The 22,234-nt window shown below is 45.3% G+C and overlaps 1 protein-coding gene across 7 annotated transcripts in view; it reads right to left on the bottom strand.

Moving 5' to 3' along the window:
• The window catches only part of LOC140403327 (alpha-1-antitrypsin-like), a 32,332-nt gene that overhangs the window by 9,119 nt on the left and 979 nt on the right, over positions 1-22,234 (bottom strand). The window contains exons 2-6 of one of the 7 annotated variants that reach the window (XM_072491208.1): positions 20,706-21,828; positions 15,468-15,546; positions 9,543-10,204; positions 7,304-7,577; positions 7,020-7,173 (exon numbers count right to left, since the gene is read on the bottom strand). In XM_072491208.1, coding sequence (XP_072347309.1) covers positions 7,020-7,173; positions 7,304-7,577; positions 9,543-10,179 — 1,065 coding nt within the window. In that variant the 5' untranslated portion in view covers positions 10,180-10,204; positions 15,468-15,546; positions 20,706-21,828. Of the gene's footprint in view, positions 1-7,019; positions 7,174-7,303; positions 7,578-9,542; positions 10,205-15,467; positions 15,771-16,903; positions 17,724-20,705; positions 21,829-22,234 lie in introns of those variants that run through there. The other 6 variants (XM_072491218.1, XM_072491253.1, XM_072491246.1 and 3 more) reach the window with 6 other exon arrangements.

Raw genomic sequence — 22,234 nt, 5'->3', positions numbered from 1 at the left:
ACATTCATCACATTTAAAAGATGCTTGGATAGGCAGCTGAAGTACCATAAACTATGCTGCTACAGACTATGAGGTGGATTGTTGGATTAGGCTGGATAGCTTTTGTTGGCTGACACAGACAGGATGGGCTGAGTGGCCCCTGTCTGTGAGGTAAATTTCGTGTTCCTCCCAATTTCTCACCACTAGAGCCTTCAACTGATGAGCAGCTTCCAATCCCAGTGTTACCTTTTTCTTCTTTAGCCTCTGACCATTGCTGCTGTGGATTCTGAGGAATGCTCGTCAACTGACCCCAAAGCCAAGGAAGATACCTATGAACATACAAATTAGGAGCAAGAGTAGGCCATTCGGCTCTGCTCCTGCTCTGCCATTTGATAAGATCATGGCTGATCAGATTGCAGCCTCAACATTATTTACCCGTCTATTCCCTATATCCTTTGACTCCCTGGTCAATCAAGAATTTATCTGACTCAACCTTAAAAATATTCAATGATGCTGTCTCCATCGCTCGCTGGGAAAGAGCATTCCACAGGCTCACACTCCCCTGGGAGAAAAATAATTCTCCTCATCTCCATCTTTTCTTTAAAATATTTTTATTCTCCTCCTTTTTCGCATTTTCATCCAAATTTACATCCACCAACAAACAATCAACGGTAACAAATACAATGTCAGTCCCCTGGCCATAATTTCCTCCATCCCACCAACCCCCAAACAACCCTCAACATTTCAAATACAAACATCAAAGAAAAGGATTCAGGAATCTACCATCCACTCATACATAGTCACCAACAACATACACAGCCTAACCAATCCCCCACCCCAAAACCCCCCTAATGTTCAATATCATCCAATTCTTGAAAGTGCACAATAAACAAAGCCCATGAATTGTAGAACCCTTCCATCCTTCCCCTCAACTCAAACATCACCTTCTCGAGTGTTAAAAACTCCAACAGATCGCCCCACCACGCAAGGGCACAGGGTGGAGAAACTGACCTCCACCCCAACAGGACCCGCCTTCAAGTGATCAGCGAGGTGAAGGCTAAAACATCTGCCTCCGTACTCCCTTCCAACCCCGGCAGATCCGCTACCCCAAAAATGGCCTCCAGAGGACCTGGCTCAAGCCTCATATGTACCACCTTAGAAATTACCCTGAACACCTCCCTCCAATACCCCTCCAGCTTTGGACAGGACCAAAACATATGAACGTGGTTTGCGCCCCCCCCCCCCCCCCACAAACATCCTCTACCCCCTCAAAGAGTCGGCTCATCCTCGCCTTTGTAAAGCTCTACAGTTGGGGCCTTGGAGTATTTTCTGTCGACTTCCAGAATGGAGTCGTTAAGTTGTTGCCTGGCCGCCCTCTCTTCCCTATCTCTTTGTGCCTTGTAGGCTATCATCTCTCCCCTAATCACTGCCTTCAGTGCCTCCCAGAACTTCCCCATTATAGTTATTTGTAACATGCTCGTTTATGGCTTGTGATATTTTTTGGCAGAAGACCTTGTCGGCCAGCAGGTCCTTGTCCGACCTCCACGTGGGGTGCTAGGCACGGCCTGTCTCCAACCTCACGTCCATGTCATGTGGAGTGTGGTCGGAGTTAACTATCATGGAATATTCCACTCTTACTATTCCTGGATGCACTGCTTTCCCAATGCAAAGAAGTCTATCCGTAAGTATGCTTTGTGCACTGGCGAGAAGAACGTAAATTCCCTCTCACCGGGGTGTAGGAATTACCATGGGTCCACTGCCCCCATCTGTTCCATGAATGTTCCCAGTTCCCTAACCATTTCCCCGATCTGGGGTTTGATCAGTCTGTCATTGTGTCCTGTACACGGTTGAAGTCGCCCCCCCATAATCAGTCAGTGCATGACAATGTCGGGGATTTTCGCCACGGTCTTTTTATGAAAGCTGTGTCATCCTAGTTGGGCCAGAACTACCGATGCCCGTTCAGGACACTGCTGACCACGACGTACCATTCCCCTTGATCCATAACCGTCCTTGTCGCACTGAACCTCGTCCTCTTACTAATCAATATGGCTACTCCCCTAGCTCTTGTCCCGTAACACGAATAGTAGACTGTCCCACCCAGCCCTTTCTTACCCACAGTTGGTCCTTCTCTCTCAGATGTGTTTCCTGCAGGAAGACTATGTTGGCTTTCAGACTTTTTTGGTGTGCAAAGACTCTGGATCTTTCACCAGGCCGTTAAGTCCCCTAACATTCCAGGTGATAATCCTGGTGGGAGGTTTTGTCCCCCCACTCCTGGGGCATCAACCATATTTGCCTGGTGGATCTGCCCCTGCACTCCAGGGTTTCCCTTTGTTAGAGGGGCGTCCGAAATGGCCGCGGTCGCCATTCGCACCATGATGCCGGGCCCCTGCGCGCCGGGGTTTCCCTTTGTCCAGTGGGGCACCCAACACGGCCGCCAACTGTGTGTATGCCATGTCGGGGCGCCCCTGCACACCGGGGTCTCCCTTTGCCCAGGGACCCTCCAAAGTGGCTGCTTGCGGCACCATCTTGTATCCTCAGTCTCTTCCTCACTCGCTGAGGCCCGTACTGAACCCAACTCCTTTTTGCTGCTCCGTTCCTTTTGTGTTCCTCTCTCCCCCCTTCCCTGCATCGTCCATTCCCCGTATCCCCCGAGCTTTCCCCTTCCACGTCCCTTTTCTCCCTGCCCCCTCTCCCCCCCCCCCCCTCCCACCCACGCCGCGGTCCCCCTTGCTTTCTGTCTTCCTGTGCTAGCTATTTCTGCTCGTGTGTGGTGGCCCCCTCCCAGGGCAGGCTTAGCCTCTCCCTTATGTCCGCTGACTGCCTGTTTTCCCTGTTTAAACCCTCACCTGCCTTCCCCAGTCCTCGCTTCTCTCTATGACCCAGTCTACCCTATTCTTGTACAGAGCCAACTTCGCCTGGTTAAACAAAGCCCTGCGTTTTGCCAGCTCTGCCCCAATGTCCTGATAAATACTGATCTTGTATCCTTCCCAGGTGCTCACTTTCATCTGGCATGTCCACCGCAGGATCCCCTCACGGTCCTGATATCAGTGGAGCTTTGCGATAACCGCCCTTGGCTGCTACCCGGCCTTTGGTTTCGGTCTGAGTGACCTGTGTGCTTTGTTGAGCTCAGGAGGTTTAGGGAAGCTCTCTTTCCTGATTAAGTCGCCCAGCATTTGGGCGACGTAGTCCGTTGGGTCTTTGCCCTTGATACCTTCTGGCAGGCCCACGATCTGGATATTTTGTCATCGGGACCTGTTCTCTTGGTCCTCGACTTTTCCCTTAAATTCTCCTGGACCGCCACCAACTTTTTTACCTCTGCCTCCAGGGCGACATTTCTGTCGCTCTAGTCTGTCGAGGCCTTTTCCAGGTCAAGGATAGTCCTCTCCTGAGTCGCCACTTTCTTCCCCAGCCCATCGATTGCCTTCTGCATGGTGGCCATTGCCTCCGCCACCGCCACCTTGACTGTCACCTGGATTTCTATCCTGATTGCCTCCTTCATGGCGGTCAGCTCCTTCATCATGAAGCTCTTCCATCCATCTCCAGGTGGTGGGGCAGGGAAGGGGTGTGGGAGGCTGATGCTTGGGTCATTGGCCATCCTCTCTCCTGGGTGATCGGCGCCCCTTCCCCTCATGTGTCTGCCGTCTCGTCCCGCCTGCTGGTTGGGGTTCCTTCCGTTGCTTCTGCCATCTCTTCGGCCCCTCGAGCGCCTGTTTGCTGACAACTTTTCTTGGCTGTTGAGGAATTTTTTTTTCTAAATGTGCCCATTTTCTTCCTGGGCTTGGAGGGGAGCCACTTTATGTGAGTCTGCTTAGCACAACACCGTCGCCGGTACTCGGAAGCCAGCTTTTCTTTTACGCACACCAAGGGACCGTTATATTCCTCAACGTACTCTCTCTTTCCCTCGTTTTATTTTTCTTTAGTTTACTTTACTTTTCTTCTCTTTCTCTCAGGGGGATGTTGGTGAACATGATCCTCCTGGTCTAGCTGCCTGCCTGGATCTGAGCTCCACAATGGCCTGGCTTGGGCCCCGCTGAACTTGCCTTGAACTTGTCTGCACCTCTGCTCCCTCGCCACAATCTTCGATCCCCAGACTCCATTGCCGGGCCGATAAGTCCGAAGTGCCAGCGCCTGCGCGGGAGCCCCCGAGATACAGCGTCTACTCCAAGCCGCCGCCGCCGCCTTACATGCAATGTCAGCCCGCTGCATCTCAGGTATTCTCTCTCTCTCTCCTTCCGACTCTCTCATCGCTCACCCAATGGTCCCTTCTTTTCAACTCACTATACTCCCTTCCTATAGGAAGTGCCTTCCTATGCTGAGTTGTTAACTTTTCAAGCTTTCGATTGTCCATTGCACTTAGAAAAAAGTATTTTTAATGGAGAGTCTCCAAGTGCATGCTACCCTCTCTGAGCTCAGGCCTTGCCCCCCTTCCAATGCAATTTTAACCATTCTAAAGTAAGGAGACCAAACTGTGCCCACTAATCCTGATGCAGTCTCACCAACACCCTGTACAACTGTAGAAGGAATTCCCTATTTTCATATTCCATTTCCCTTGTAATAAACAACAACATTCTATTTACTTTCCTAATCACTTGCTGTATCTGTGTGCTAACTTTTTGTCATGGACCAGGACATCCAGATCCCTCTGTACTGCAGAGTTCTGCACTCTCTTTCCATTTAAATAATATACTGCTTTTCCATTCTTTCTGTTAATGTGGACAAGTTCAGATTTTCCCACATTATACTCCAATGAAATTTTGTCCACTCTTTAAACCTATCTGTATTTTCTACTCTTTAGTTCCTCTTCACAATTTGCTCTCCTACCTATTTTTGTCATCTGCAAATTTAGCAACTAAATATCTGTTCCTTCATCCAAGTTATTAATATAGATTGTAAATAGTTGAGCCCCAACACTGATTTCCGATGGCACCCCACTAGTTCCACCTTGTCAACCCAAAAAATGACCAATTTATCCCTGCTCTCTGCTTTCTGTTGGCTAGCTAATCCTTTATCTATGCCAATATATTATTAATAAACCATTAACTCTTATTTTATGTAGGGACATGTTATGTGGCATCTCAACAACTTCCTTTTGTAAGTTCAAATAAAGCACATTTACAAGTTCCCCTTTATCGATATTGCTTGTTACTTCTTCAAAAAATTCAAATAAATTTGTCAAAAACTATTTCCCTTTCACAAAACCATGTTTACTCTACCTGATCGCATTAAGATTTTCTAAGTGTCCCGTTATATCCTCCTTAATAATAGTCTAGATTTTCCCTATATCAGAGATTATCTAACTGACCTGTATTCTCTTTCTCCGTCTATCTTCAATCGAGTTACATTTGCTATTTTCCAATCTGATTTCTCCAGAATCTACATAATTTTGGAAAATTACAACCAATGCATCCACTATCTCAGCAGCCACTTCCTTTAAGACCTTAAGACACAGAACAGTAGGTCCTGGTTTATCAGCTTTTAGTTCTAATATTTTTCTCAGTGCCTTTTCCCTGATGATTGTAATTGTTTTAAGTTCCTCCTTTTCACATCTTGATTTACAAATATTTCTGGGATATTATTTATGTCTTCTGCAATGAAGACAGATGTAAATATCTGTTCAATGCTTCTGCCATTTCCTTTCTTCCTATTATTAATTCCTCAACTCACTCTCTAGACAAACAATGTTCATTTTAGATACTCTTTTTAAATACTTGAAGACATTTTTATTATCTGATTTTATATTTCCATCTAACCTTCTCTCATACTCTTCTCATTCCTTTCATTAATCATTCTGCGCTTTTTAAAAACAATTCTGTCCAATCTTCTGACCTTTCACGCTTCTTTACAGAACTGATGCTTTTTCTTTCAATTTGATACTTTTGTTAACTTCCTTAGTTAGCCACAGCTGGGGCGTACTTCTCATTCAGCCTTTCTTTCTCACTGAAAGATATCTTTCCTGACAGTTCTGAAACTGTCTCTCCTTAACTGTCTGTCACTGCATCTCTACCATCTTACCCTTTAATCTAATTTCCCAGTTCACCTTAGCACATTGGTTAGCACGGCTGTCTCGTAGTGCCAAGAGATCCGGGTTCAATTCCGGCCTTGGGTGTTTGCATATTCTCCCTTCTCTGCATGGGTTTCCTTCAGGCGCACAGTAACAAAGATGTGCAGGTTATGTGGATTGGTCATGCTACAATTGCGCCTAAGTGTCCAAAGATGTGCAGGTTAGGTGTGTTAGAGTTATAGGGATAGGGCGGGAAAGTGAGCCTCTGTATAGTGCTCTTTCAGAGGGTTGGTGCAGACACCATGGGCCGAATAGCCTTCTTTTGCACTGTAGGGGTTCTATGAACTTTAACCAGCATAATCTTCATCTCAGTTTAAAACACTAGTCTTAGACCTACCTCTCCCACTCTCAAACGAAATGCAAAATTAACTTTTTTTTTTGATCACTGCTACCTCCCTAGAAGCTCCTTTAGCATGAGGTAATTCATTAATCCTGTCTCACTGCAGATTACAAGGTTTGGAAGAGTCTGCTCTCTGGTTGCTTCTAGAACATGCTGCCCTAAGAAATTGACCCAAATACTCACTATGAACTCCTCCAGGCTACCTTTGCCAAACAAAATCATCCATGATTATTGTGGTACCTTTCTCAAAGTCCACCACTACTTCTTTCTATACACCCATCCTACAGTGTTATGGTTGTTAGGGGGCCCATAAAATACCCACACCGATGATTTCCTTACTTTTCTATTTCTTACCTCTACCCAAACCAATTCTACACCTTGATTTTCAGAACTAAGATTATATCTCACTACTTTACAAATGGCATTCATAACTAACAGAGCAACTTCACCATCTTTTCCTGGCTTACTATCTTTTTGAAATATCAAGTATGTTAGGTAGGTCTGATTTCAGTTAGTTAACAAAAACTGAAGTTGTGAAGTAGTATGCTGGTTTTCATTCTAGTTAATATACACATAGATACATCCCAAGTATGCAAGTGCCAGTTCAGAAGAAAATGTTTTACATCTTAATGAACTTACCCGTGAAACTTTCAGACTTGTATTTGCACTTATTCCAAATAGGTTAGCATCATCTGTAAATAGATCTCTCACACCCATTTCCATGAGGATATTTTTCAGCCCGTAGGATATTGACAATGATAATTTTGGAAAGGAGAGTTCATAGCGATGTCTGCTGAATGAATTATTGAACACAAGCAAAAAACATTTTAAACCATTTAATACTTGTACTGGTAGAAATACCAATTTGAGAAAAAGAATCTTCACATATTTAGCCTGATGGTTTGGAATGAGATCTTAGTTACCTGCGGTGGCTAAGTTGGTGGAGCCACTCTTCAAATGTTTCTCGGGAAAGTTTTTGTTCCACGTATTCCAGTTTTCCTTCTGCAGGCAAGACGGCGATCATCGATGCATTTCCAACATAAGGAAATTTTATTACACTACTGGAAAGATAGTGGTCAGGTATCACACTGAACCGGTTGTTTTGGTGCATCATTTGAACTTTTACTTTCATGGTCTTATTCACATTAAAGAATGTTTCGTGAGTAAGTTTGGGATTAAATGGGCGCTTCCAGTTTCCTGTCGGACAGAAATATGGCAGAATTTGGTAATATAGCAGTATTAGTTCTGACAAATTGATTCTGAAAGAGTAGTAGTGAGTGGAAAGCAGATATGAGCTTATTTGTTACACTGTTCTAACACACTTGAAGCCTGAAATTCTACACTGGCTCTTGGTCCATCTCCATTGAAACTCCTATTGATCGAAAATGGAGCAGAATTTGGTTCCACTAGGATTTTGTTCCCTGGAAAAGAAGCCAGAAGATTCCAGAGATGGGTATGTGTGATCATCTGCTGGTTATCTCAACTTCAGAGGAGGTATGTCTGGGGAAGTTCTAGCATTTCCCAAGGAAGCAGATTCCATCATTGATTGCTCATTGGACCACATGTCTATTGGGAGCCTGTGTCTTCCGTTAGGGGTCTGATAAAAACTACAAAAGATACATCGTCTCGGAGAGGTGGAGCTGCTGGTGGGGATGTGGACCTTCCATTCTACAGGCATGGCCTGATATTCAGTTTGAGAGCTGAAGCATTGTGCGGCTATGTACTGTGAGGCCCTATCTGGAACTTCTCTGCTGTGCTGCAGCAGCATGATGAAATATCGGATATTCCCAGCCTCCTCTGGGATGGGCACTGATGATCCACCCTTACAGGCATGATGCACTGACTCCAAAGATGGTAATGACCGTGTCCCTTTGAGATGGGGCTAACCTATCTGCCTCAGGCAGCAGGGGCTCCTGCTCCTCAAATCTTACAGTGGTGGAACATAACTTGCGAATTTCAGCCCTTTGGTGTGATGCTCACTGTCAATGGTTGATCTTTTCTAATAAAACAGCAGTCTTACAATCAAATGTTGCAACTTTTAGTCCTTGGTATTGTCACTTTTCACTCACCGAGCACCTCATTCCTGGGCCTGCCTGTTTAAATATAGCAGCTACAGATGTGATGGAATCCTTTGGACCTACAGATGTTATCCAAATGTCAGAAAGCTCTTCAGTTGTTGGTAAAACTCCCTCTAAATAGTTAATCTTAATAATTCGCACACAATAAGTGTTAGCCCAACATTAGCACAGGGAAAAGCAAGGGAGTCTTTATTCTGCAAAGATTACAATACAGTGAAGGTAGTGAGGCCATGGAGGATCAAATTTGAAGACTCAATTCCAGAATTGCTTATCCACAGGAATTGGGAGAGGAGAAGAAATTTAGCAAAATTAGAATGATTCCAGGAATATGGACAGACTGAAGATGCTTGGGTTGCTCTCCTGAGAAGAGAGAAAGTTAAGAGAAGATTTGATTGGGGTGTTGAAGTCATGAATGGTTTAGATTGAGTAAATGCGAAGAAACGGTTTCCAGTGATTGAAGGGCACAAATAAAAGGCGATTGACAGAAGAACCTGAGACGGCATCAGGAAAAACAAACTTTTTAATGCAGCAAGTGGTTAGGATTTGAAATGCATTGCCTGATGAGATGGTGGAAATTTGTGCAGACTGTATAGTTGATTTCTGGGAAGTATGTCTTCTGGGGTGTTTAATTGTTGTACCCTTTTTGATACAGTTTGTAATAAAATACATTTTTTTTAAAAAGGGGCTGTTTAGCACAGGGCTAAATCGCTGGCCTTGAAAGCAGACCAAGGCGGGCCAGCAGCACGGTTCGATTCCCGTAACAGCCTCCCCGAACAGGCGCCGGAATGTGGCGACTAGGGGCTTTTCACAGTAACTTCATTTGAAGCCTACTTGTGACAATAAGCGATTTTCATTTCATTTTCAAATGTTTCTAAGATGTAAATACCTGTATTCTCCTATTCTATACAGAACTACACATCGACTGCTGTGTTTACCAGATTCTGAGCTTTTCAACATCTTAGCTGACGTAACTTATTTTGTTTGAACTGCATATTTTCCATAATGGATAATCACATTTAGAATAATAATTCTTCGTACTAATATGTGTAACATATAAAACATTCAATGACAAAAATGGATTTACCTTTGAAAAATATGTAGTTAATAAGCATTATTTTAGTTGAAGGGTCAATCTGGGAAAACATGTTTTCAATTTTTCCTTTTGTCATCTTTTTCACGTAATCATTCAATTGCAGCCTGGCATTTTCAGGATCCAGGTTAAAATCTAAAGGAAACACTTCTGCATCGTAAAATTTCCGAGTCTCATTTAGAAAGTTTGGCAACACATCAAAACCTTTTTGAATGTGAAGAGAGTTTCCTGTAAATAGCTGAAGCTCATTGTGTTCTGCCATTAGGGCATGCAGAAGTTGCTTGTAGCCTCTGTTCATTTTTGCTACTCTTTCCTCGGTCATGTTATTGAAGTGAAGTCCCTTGAAAAGCTGCTCACGAGTGGCGGATCTGGTGCCAAGGGATAGCATGGCTAAAGCGGTGGATATACTCAGTGGGGAGAAGAAAATGTTAGAGCTGCTGTGGTTAGCAATTTCTTTGTAGAGGTTGAAAGCAAAGTCAGAATTTGCAGAAGAAACCATTGCCATATCAGATTCTTGGTCATGACTCTGAAGGATGTGTTTGAGATGGTCATGACGTTTCTTCCTCAATGCAGAAACTTCTATTCCAGTGAATGAGGTAATGATTAACAGCAAGATTAGTGGAGGGAGCATGGTGTTTACCAATTCTTGTTGACTCCTGTTTCCAATAGAAGAAAATGTGAGTATTTAAAAAGTACGTGTCTTCTCCTGCCTGCTTTGTAAATTATTTTTCTTAACCAAACACCCTTCCCTGCATTTTCCATACTATAATTTTACCAGTTGAATTGTTGGGAAGATATGTCTTCTCAGGTTCCTGAAAATGCAGTTTCAACTCAACCACAAAGAAGAATACAACAATAACGTATATTTATCTAGTGCTTTAACATAATGAAACATCAATAAGCTGTTTACAGGAGAAGTATAAACAAAGTATGACACTAAGTCGCATTAGTGGAGATTCAGTTAGATGATGAAAAGCTTGATCAAAGAGGTAGAATTTCAGGAGTGCCTCGATGGAGGAAAGGGAGGTATAGAGAACATAACAGTTAATTTATTCCTAACAACTCCACTTAGCTCAGGGTATAATGCTACGACCTCTAAATTTCACAGGGTAAATTGAATCCATTGTATCTCAGCCAGTACGCAGTTATGCATTTCAGTGGATGGAAAATCACCTGCGGTTTGCCCAGAGTTTCTAATATATATTAGGTGAATGTGACCATCTATTTGTGGCACAGGAACTCTCACCATTTATCTGAAGGCATTATTTGAGAATGTTGAGAAATTGAATATTTGTCTGCAATTGAATTCGATGTTAGCAGTCATTTTGTGATTGAAAATAACTCTATCAGGAGAGCTCTGGAAGAATGTAGAGCTATTTTGGAATGACATTTTGGCCTCTGCTAAGTTGACCTCAGCCAAGGTGCGAGTGACTATTCCAGTCCAGGAAAGTGGGGAGGATAATAATTACATTAAAGCTAGAAAGTTTTGATCCTGGCCCCGGGTCACTGTCTGTGTCCAAAGATGTGCAGGTTAGGTGGATTGGCCATGATAAATTGCCCTTAGTGTCCAAAATTGCCCTTACTGTTGGGTGGGGTTACTGGGTTATGAGGATAGGGTGGAGGTGTTGACCTTGGGTAGGGTGCTCTTTCCAAGAGCCGGTGCAGACTCGATGGGCCGAATGGCCTCCTTCTGCACTGTAAATTCTATGATAATCTATGTGTGGAATTTGCACATTCTCCCCGTGTCTGCGTGGGTTTCACCCCCACAACCCAAAAATGTGCAGGTTAGGTGCATTGGCCACGCTAAATTGGAAAAAATAATTGGGTACTCTAAATTTATTTTTAAACAAATAGTCACCAATGATATCTTGTGTACCTCTGATCTATGGTTCTGTGACACAGTGCTCTTCTGGTTATGCTGTTATTTTGTCACTGTATTTACTCCATTAGTATTCTTTCCGAACAGCACAGATATCTTGGGTTGTTGTCCCCCAGTCCCCTGACTTTAGAAGATCCTAATCCCTTCAGTCCACTATCAGAGGCCAACCTTTCAACTATTGCCTTTTGGCAATCTCTTGCAAAACCAGTTGATCTTGCCACCTTTTATCTTACAAGCAATGGAGAAATTGCTGATTTATTGGTGATCTTGATGAAAAACACCACAAAGCTTCCTAATTCTTCTGTGGCAAATTCATCCTACAATTTGCTTTAAAAATAGTTAGAAGACAGTGTAGACAGAGATTGAGAACGGCACAGCCAATGGCTAAAGTACAGCCCATTGCAACATGGTGCTTTTTGGGCCCTAAAGTGTTGAAAGTAGATTTTTCAAAGTTGAACTGATGGGCAGGTGCATGTGGAAATTCCAATTGTATGATGGATTCACTTTAAAGACCACAATCAGTAAGAATGAACAACAAGACCTCCCCCACAATAGTCCTCAACACCGGGGTCCCGCAAGGCTGCGTACTTAGCCCCCTACTCTACTCCCTGTACACACACGACTGCGTGGCAAAACTTGGTCCCAACTCCATCTACAAGTTTGCTGATGATATGACCATAGTGGGCCGGATCTCGAATAATGACGAGTCAGAATACAGGCAGGTGATAGAGAACGTAGAATGAAATGAAAATGAAAATCACTTATTGTCACAAGTAGGCTTCAATGAAGTTACTGTGAAAAGCCCCGAGTCGCCACATTCCGGCGCCTGTTCGGGGAGGCTGCTACGGGAATTGAACCATGCTGCTGGCCTGCCTTGGTCTGCTTTCAAAGCCAGCAATTTAGCCCTGTGCTAAACCAGCCCCTAGTGGAGTGGTGTAGCGACAACAATCTCTCCCTCAATGCCAGCAAAACTAAAGAGCTGGTCATTGACTTCAGGAAGTAAAGTACTGTACACACCCCTGTCAGCATCAACGGGGCCGAGGTGGAGATGGTTAGCAGTTTCAAATTCCTAGGGGTGCACATCTCCAAAAATCTGTCCTGGTCCACCCACGTCGACGCTACCACCAAGAAAGCACAACAGTGCCTATACTTCCTCAGGAAACTAAGGAAATTCGGCATGTCCACATTAACCCTTACCAGCTTTTACAGATGCGCCATAGAAAGCATCATATCGGGCTGCATCACAGCCTGGTATGGCAACTGCTCAGCCCAGGACCGCAAGAAACTTCAGAGAGTCGTGAACACTGCCCAGTCCATCACACGAACCTGCCTCCCATCCATGGACTCCATCTGCACCTCCCGCTGCCTGGGGAAAGAGGGCAGCATAATCAAAGATCCCTCCCACCCGGCTTACTCACTCTTCCAACTTCTTCCATCGGGCAGGAGATACAGAAGTCTGAGAACACGCACGAACAGACTCAAAAACAGCTTCTTCCCCACTGTCACCAGACTCCTAAATGACCCTCTTATGGACTGACCTCATTAACACGACACCCTGTATGCTTCATCCGATGCCAGTGCTTATGTAGTTACATTGTATATGTTGTGTTGCCCTATTATGTATTTTCTTTTATTCCCTTTTCTTCTCATGTATTTAATGATCTGTTGAGCTGCTCGCAGAAAAATACTTTTCACTGTACCTCGGTACACTTGACAATAAACAAATCCAATCCAATCCAATCCAAGATTAACAGGAACAAACCCTTACCCTTGGAAAGAAATTGGGCCAGAATTTACTGAAAATAGTGGTGCCCCAAGCAATACATGCCATTATTAATTCACAAATCAACCAGGAACTGGCAGTAAGGAAGAAATGCCCCATGAATTTCAAATCAAAGTTGTTGGATGATTAAGCCACTGGTGCTGTTAGCTTCGCTCAAACAGCATCTCCCCATTAACATCATTGTCATTTTCCTGAAGTTGCTGCCTTTGCAGGTTAATTGCCCATTCAAGGTATAAAGTTAACTCCAATAATGAACAACATGAGAACCCTTGTAATGACATGATGATGGCTAATGACTGCCAATTAACTATTCATGCCCAGAAAATGAACAATTATCAGTGTGGAATTTCATTCCTTCAGATTGTGAATTATTTTAAGAGATGTTTAAATTGTCAAATTTTAAATTTAACGTTTTTTCTTGCTTGACTTTTCTGTCTCTTTTTTCCCTCTCTTTCTTTCCTTCTCTTTCTGTGCCTCATTTTCAAATTAAATTCACCTATTCTAGTTCAGCCAGTCTCTCTTCTGTTTATTTCTCAAGCCTTTAAATTTCATTGTTGAGCAAAATATGCTGCTTTTTGTGATATTCTCCATAGTGCCAAATCTTTATTAGTGTCACAAGTAGGTTTACATTAACACTGCAATGGAGTTACTGTCAAACTCCCCTAGTCGCCACACTCCGGCACCTGTTCGGGAACATGGAGGGAAAATTCAGAATGTCCAAATTACCTAACAGCACGTCTTTCGGGACTTGGGGGAGGAAACCGAAGCTCCCGGAGGAAACCCGCGCAGACACAGGAAGAATGTGCTGACTCCACACCGACAGTGATCCAAACGGGAATCGAACCTGGGACCCTGGCACTGTGAAGCAACAGTGCAAATCATTGCGCTACTGTGCCTCCTGGTAAATTTCAGTAACTGTGGGCAAAAACATTAAAACCTAAACATGCATAAACAATGCAAATAACAGGGGGCGGAATTCTCCCCCCACACGCTTGGTGGGAGAATCGCCGGGGCGCCGCGCGTGTCCCGCCACGCCTCCCCGACGCCCACACATGATTCTCCCACCTCCCCCAAACCAGCGAGGTGAGAATCACGGCTGGCCACCGGGAGAATCACCGCTCGCCGTTTGCAACGCATGCGCGGCTGCCATCCTCCCCGAGGCCGCCCCACAAAAAGATGTTGGATGGATCTTGAGGGGCGGCGGAGGAAAGGAGGTCCTCCTTTAGAGAGGCCGGCCCGCCGATCGGTGGGCACCAATCGCGGGCCAGACCCCATTTGAGGCCCCCCCCCGTGCAGGAACCCCCCCCCCCGTGCAGGAACCCCCCCCCCCCACAGGCAGCCCCCCCAGCGTTCCCGCGCTGTTCCCGCTGGCAGTGACCAGGTGTGGATGGCGCCAGTGGGAACCCGTTGTGTTGGGCAGGCCGCTCGGCATCGCCGCTCGCCCGTTGCAAACGGCAAGCGGCGATTCTCCGAGCGGCCAGCCGTGATTTTCACCGTGCCGGTTTGGGGGGGGGGGTGGGAGAATCGTGTGCAGGTGTCGGGGCATCGTGGCGGGACACGCGCGGCGCCCCGGCGATTCTCCCACCCGATGTGTGTGGGGGAGGGAGAATTCCGCGCAAGGTCTACAATGCTGTAAACCCAATCCTCCCAATTATGCTGCCTATGAGCATAAGCAACCATCCTCTTTTCATTCCAAACAGATTATATTTAAGTTTCACTGAATCTATCGTGAGCTGTGAAAAGAAACATAGATCTCAAAAAACTATGAAAGCAATGAGTTCAAAGTTCCGACTTCAAAGTCAGACCAACCTGAACTTGTTTTGTCACGTGGATAAAAGCTTGCGTTTCTCTCAAAATGCAGGACAAATTCAATTAAAGTATCAGCTAGGAACAAGACATAATGGAATGATGCCATTCTCCATTCTGCAGAGATATATCTACTGGCATAACTTCTGGACCTCACAAAACTGTTTCTGTTAATGACTGTTCAATCGTATTTCACGTGAACATTTGTTGTGGATGATTTTTCTGCACGATTGAAATATCACGTTGTGTTCCGTGAACCAAATAATCCAGCCACAGCATATAGCAAAAGAAAATAATCATCAGCTTAAGTACAGATAGTGATAGTCGGGGGATATCCAATAAGGAAACATAACTAACAATATTCATTATAAAGCTGTTCGTCAATGACTATCCTGCCCTGCTAAAATGCACAGCAATATTCTGCAAAATACAAATTTTCAGAACACATTACCAATCGTTTCAGGACCCACTTATTAGCTGTCCTTCTTCGGGCTCCCTCAGCAATTTGTGCTTTACTGTTCTCTGGCTTTCTTTGTGAAAATAGAAATGTGTTGAAACATTGTCAAACAGACCGTGGTGGCTTGTCCGGGAGGTCACATACAGAAAGTCAACAGCAATGTTGTTTGCTTGATGCACAAGCCTAGTTTTCAAAATTATTTTATCTATTATTCATTAATGTTTAACTGGGTTACTTCAATGGAATCACTTTGCTGTATTTTTGATGAAGAACATTTGTTATTAAAATGTTCTTTATTTATTGTTAATTGAAAATTATTTTGTTGTATAAACTTAATAACATTTATAATACATTTGAGAAAAAGGATTTGAGAAGGTTGTCAAAAAGGATACTGGTGGTTAATTCCTCATCGAATCAAAATGATATTTATTCCGATCATTGTCCAAACCTTTCTCTAATAGAATAGTGTTTACACTCCTTTTGCATTTACTTGTGAAGATTTGAAATCTCACTGTTAGAGGTATTGATTGTAACATATCAAAACTAAATTAAAATTCTTCAAAAAGCATACTGGTAAAATAAATGGAGGCCTTGGGACTTGGCGGGTCTTAGGAAGTTGAATTTCTCGAGTTTGGTGGGGAGGGTGAAGGCAGATTTGTTGAGGTTGGACAATCTTCCTCTGTCGTTGGCGGGCAGGGTGCAGGCGATGAAGATGAACATTCTGCTGTGGTTTTTGTTTCAGTGCCTGCCGGTCTTTTTGCCCAAGGCATTTTCAAGGGGGTGGGCAGGCTGATTTATTTGTTTGTCTGGGCAGTGAAGGTGGCCAAGATAAGGAAGGTTGTACTGCAGAGGGAAGGTTGTACTGCAGAGGGAAGGTTGTACTGCAGAGGGACAGCAGTCGTGGGGTTAGGTCTCCAGAACTTGATGTACTATTATTGGGCAGTGAATGCAGAGATGGTGTGGGGATGGAATAGGGAGGTAGGGGCTTTCTGGGTAAGGATGGAGGCGGGTTCAAATAGAGAGTTGGGGTTGCGGGCACTGGCAACAGCTTGGTCTTGGGATCCAGCAGACCTCTGACTGCTGTCTTGCCTGGGCGTTCCTGCCTCCACCTGATGTACACAAGTAACTGTGTGGTGCTCACCAGATTGTGCCCAAAAGCCTGTCCACTAAAGTTTCTCACCGAGGTGCATTTATCTGCACTGGTGAAGGGTGGGGATGACAGCTGTGACATGTCAATTGTGGCACCCTCGGAGCTCTCCTCCGAGGTGGTCTCATAGGAGGCAGAGGAGGGGGCCCCCCGGATGGGCCAGCACCATCAGCTGGAGGTTCTCAGGAGAATGGACATGTGGTCAGTGGGATGGTTGGGTCATTCAATATGGCAAGAACTCATGTTTGACAGGTCCTTTGGGTGGGGCCTGGTGGATCCTCACCTCTGCGGCTTGCGCCAACCTCCGCACTGGTGACCGCTCTGTCCTCGGCCACCACAGTCATCTCCAGGACCCGTTCCTCGAAGATGGTGAGAATTTGTATGTCCATCACGCCACCGCCAGTCTGGGCCCTCTCCCAGCGATTGTGGGAGATCTTCCCTTGCAGAGACACAGAGAGGGTATTGTTAGCCGCATGCATGGTTCACAGTGGGTGGGGGCAGATGTGAAGGAAGGGTTGGGGGGGTTGTTGAAGGGAGAGAGTTTGTGAAGGGAGGGTTGGGGGGCCACATAGAGTGTTGCCTCTTGTGTAGCGCCTCATTCTGCTCCATTCTCACCGCCAGGCCCACGAGCTCGTCCTCGTTCTGACTGACTCTTTTCTGTACCTCCTGGATCTTAGCTTCGTGGGCCTTCTGCGTGATCCCAAGTCCTTCAATTGCCGAAAGCATAGGCGCCAACATCTCTTTGCACATCTCCTCGAAGCAGCGCTTGATGAACTCCTGCAGCTCCCCTTTGTCCCTGGCCGCCGCCATTTTGTTTTCTTTCCCTCGCTTCTCCCGTTGCTCCAGTGCCGCTCCTTTGGCCGTTACACTTCTGGTCCGTTTCATAGGAGTTGGCAGTGTTTGCTTCACCAGTCTGCCCCAAAAAGTCTATGGAATCTCCTGAAAAAGGTCTGAGAGTCGGTTCCAGACGGGAGCTGCCGAATGCGTGACCTACTCCTCCATGGCCGCCACCAGAAGCCTCGTCCCCGCCTCTTCAATGGCCTTGGTAGATCCTTTCACAGTTGTTCCCTCTGCTGCTAGAATTCACCTTTGATAGAGTCAAGTCAGATTGCAGCTTTAAGCTTGCCCTTCCCCCGCCTGCATGCTAGAAGAGGCCTCGGTCTATTGCTGCAGCTCAAGCCAAACCCTTCACTGTTTCTGCCGGGTCTGGCAGCCAAAAGACACAACATTCCTGGGGACACCGTCAGGGGAATTCTGCAGTCTTCTTCCCACACCGGGAAATGTCAAACAAATGCCGTGGGGGCCCTGTAAAAGAGCCCAAAAGTCTGTTCCAAGCGGGAGCTGCCAAATATGCGACCTAGCTCTGCATAGCTGCACCCGGAAGTCCATGAACAGTATATCTAATCAGCTGTCCTTTATCGACAGTGCACATGACTCATTCAAAGAACGCCAATAAATTAGTTAACCATGATTTCTCTTTCACAAAACCATGTTGACCCTTCCTGATTGCCTTGAATTTTTCAAAGCGCCTGGTATAACATCTTTAATAACAGCGTCTAACATTTTCCCCACCGCAGATGTTCAGCTAACTGGCGTGTAGTTTCCTGCTTTCTGTCTTTCCCTCACCATTTTTGAATGAAGAAGTTACATTTGCTATTTTCCAACCTCACGGAACCTTCCCCAAATCTAGGGAAGCTTGGAAAATTAAAACCAATGCATCAAGTATCTCACTAGCCACTTATTTTAAGACTCTAGGGTGAAGTCCATTAGGATCCAGAGATTTGTCAGCCCACAGCTCCAACAATTTGCCAAGTACCACTTGCCTGGTGACTGTAATTTTCCTGAATTCTTCCCTCCCCTCCAATTCCTGATTTACAGCCATTTGTGGGATGTTACTTGTATCATTTATAGTGAAGCCCAATGAAAAATAATTATTCAATTCATGTCATCTCCTTATTTTCCATCATTAATTCCCCAGACTCACTTTCAAATGGACCAACGCTCACTTTAAGTCTTTCTTTTTAAATTATCTATAGAAACTCTTACTACCCGTCTTTCTATTTCTAGCAAGCTTTCACTCGTACTCTAATTTTTGTCCTACTTCCTAATCTTTCAGTCTTTCTTTGCTGTTCTTTAGTTTTCTGAACTTCCAACATGCAATTATTTTTTTTTTTTTTAAAGTTTGATACAATCTTTGACATTTTTAGTGAACCATGGATGGGGGAAAATCTGCCCCTTGGATTTTTCTTTCTCGTTGTAATGTCTATTCTGTGTGTTCAGAAATATCCATAAAAATGTCTGCCACTGCATCTCTATTGACCTATCCCTTAACTTCATTTGCCAGTTTACTTTAGCTAGTTCTGCTTTCATGTCCTAATAATATCTTATTTAAAATACTAGTTTTGGGTGACATAACGAATTTGGACCTTCTTTCAGTGACAGCACCGTTGGATCCTCGAGCTTTGGGATGGAAGACAGGAGGAGGTACTGTTGGGCAACATGTGTGGAGGTTGGTTAAAGGCAAGAGGGGCTGCTGATGTGGTTGGTATGTGTGGGCTGAGAGGTGTTGGTGGCTGGGGTGAGGAAAGTATTTTGCAGGGGGGCAGCCAGGCAGTACAGCGAACAGACAGAAGGTTGGCTGTGGGCCGTGTAATATTATCCAGGTCTGTAAAGGAGGGGGTGTAATACCGTTCAGGTGTGTGAAGGGTAGGTGGTGTAAATTTGTTTGGGTGCGTGATGTTGGAGGGGGTTGTAATGTCATCCAGATGTGTGAAGGGGTGGGGAACGTCCAGCTGAATGATCTCACAGATCAGTGTCGGGGGAAATCACCTCTGACTCCACAGGAGAGAACTCGATGAGCTTGTTAGGAGAGAATGGTCAAGGTTTTTTTTTTGGGGGGGGCAGGGCAGATGAGCTAGTAGGGTGGGAGGGTGAGAGCGCACCATGTCGGGTGGAGAGGTTAGTTTGTTGGGACTTGGAGGTGGAAACGGACCTGGGAGGGTGGGCAAGAGGAGGTCGGGCAGGTCAATGTGGATGGGTACAAAGCCAATGTGAAAGTGTTGAGGTTGGAGGGTGATTGTGGGAAGGTCGAATATAATTCTGGGGGGGCGGAGGGGAGAATCGTACCAGAGTAGAGAAAAAAAGCTGACAACTACATGCGGTCAAATCAAAAGTAAGCAGAGCCTTGTGCTGGATGGGTTGAGATGACGCATGGGAGTTGGGACAGTGGGTGGGCGGAGATGCAGTTCACCTCAACTGGATAACTGAAAGGGAACCCCAATAGGCAATATTGACTATGCGGGGAATCTGGATTATATGAGTTTGACAGATGAAGGCTCAGTGTGCATGGGAGTGTTTTTGCATATGGTTCGCAAAGGACCTGCCACGTACCCTTCTCCCTGCAAACTCACCCGGGGGGACCGGGTAGGCACAATAGAGGTGTTGGGGATGTGGGGGCAAGTGCATGAAGCCTTTGAATCACACTAAAAAAGACAGTAGACATGCAGCTGTGAAAAGTGATGTTTACAGGAGGTAGGATTGTGAAAATCATGTGTTCTCCCGTGAACCAGTTCTGATCAAATTTTCTTATTTTCCGAGGCCTTATCTTCTTCTAGGTGCTCCTCTGACATCTGGAGCATGGGTAGAGGCAGCCTTGCGACTAGTTTGCCCTGTTGCCTTTGCGGTCTTTGGCAGTTATCCTCTGGAGACCCCTGGTTTCCTTTGGCTGTCCTCCTGTGGACCAACAGCTCCTTCTGCGTGATAGAGGATGAGGCTGAAGTGGTCACAGGCAAAGGGGATTTGGACAGAGCAGAGATGCCTGAATGAATAATCCAGAGGGTTCCTACTCCTCCTTCTGGAGGGTGCCAAAGGCCTGGCTTGACTCTTGAACAGAAGGGGAACCTGGAGGGAGGTTGAGGTGATACGTCCCAGCAATGAAGTCTGTGTGCATCTCCAGCAAAAACTGGGCATTCTGCTGGACCAGGTTCTCTATGGCATCCCCCACCAGCCACAGGGTGACCTTGATGAACACACATGTGGGCATCACATCATAATATAATAATAATCTTTGCCACAAGAAGGCTTACCTTAACACTGCAATGGAATTCTTTATTGTAGAGCTGTAGAGCCATGGTTATTAAGTGGGTTCAAGGTTGAGTGAGACAGATTTTTAATCAGTAAGGGAATCAAGGGTTATGGGAATAAAGCAAGAAAGTGGAGTTGAAGATTATATCAGATCAGCCATGATGTCACTGAATCGTGGAGCAGACTCGATGAGCTGAATGGCCTACGCCTGCTCCTCTTGCTGACTCTTCACTATTAGTTGGAAGGTTAATTCCAGAGACGCGTCGTCAGATTTGGAGCTCATGAATGCCTCGTCCCCAGCAGTTGAATGTCGGTAAGCTTGGCTGACCAGGTTGCCTCCTGCTACAAACACGTGTCTGTGTAGTGACCACCATATCCTAAGCTAGAAGTAATATCCACCAAGGTGTGTTAGTGTCCCTGGACTGGTGGAGGGTGCAGGTGTCTACTGTGCTGCCTTTATAAAAGTGAGTGTCTTTCCTCTTGTTCTCTGTGCTGGCTTCTCCCTAGGCTAGGGCTTGTGCTGAGGCCTGACATGGAATTCTCATCCTTGGCCTCTTCCTTATGGTTTGGTAAATGAGAGAGTGCAAGTGACAGCATGAGATGCCTCCAAGATGGAGACACATTTGACCATCAGGTCTTTCCCCCCCATGGATGGCTCCTTAACTAGAAAACAGTTGAGGCCAAAATGCTGTTTTCAACTTTGGGCCAAGGGATCAAAGGAAATGGGGGGGGGGGGGGATAGGATCAGGACATTGAGTTGGATGATCAGCTATGATCATAATGAATGGCAGAGCAGCCTCATAGGGCCAAATGGCCCCCTCCTGCCCATATTTTCTGTTTCTATGTTACTGGGTGAATGCTCAAGTCCAAAGTCCTCATTGCCAATTGCCAGGTCCTGTTCTGTGTCTGCCAACTGAGTTACCCTCTGTTCGAGCTCTGTCAGATATGGATGTTCCCTCCAGTCTTCTCTCGTTCTTGCCGATTATGCCTTATCTTCTCAATTCTCATACTTCCACTTGTAAGATTGTTGCCACTGGACAGTAAAGTCCTGGATTGGACCTCGGCTCAATAGATCGTCACTTTTATTTTTTTTGTTTAGGGACACAGATGAACAGAATCACAGGACTGCCAACAAAAGAATAAGACATTTATTAAACAAGAAAAGATTAACTATAATACAATACTTCTTCACCCTTTACAGATATATACAGAATTGCAAGGTAACACACGATATTCTAATGTTCTCAGTGCCCCCCATATGTTTTTCAAATTGTGAGCCAACTGGTCTCACTGGAACTCTGACTTCCACATGAGTGTTTCCAAATTCCAAACTCCACTCTTGAAGAACATGCTTGGAATCTACATCCAAACAAAGCTTTCTGTTGGAAGCCTTCACCAAGGATCCATCTCCAAGACTTCCAATATTCCTCTGGCTTGGATTGCCTTATGCATTCAAGCTTCCACATGATCTCTCTGGTACCCAGCTATGCTAACAGATCACTAGTGCTTCACATGCTGTATTAAGAGGTCA

Source organism: Scyliorhinus torazame, chromosome 2 (assembly GCF_047496885.1).
Source record: "Scyliorhinus torazame isolate Kashiwa2021f chromosome 2, sScyTor2.1, whole genome shotgun sequence".
Lineage (NCBI taxonomy): Eukaryota > Metazoa > Chordata > Chondrichthyes > Carcharhiniformes > Scyliorhinidae > Scyliorhinus > Scyliorhinus torazame.
This window is presented reverse-complemented; position numbering and strand designations above follow the sequence as displayed.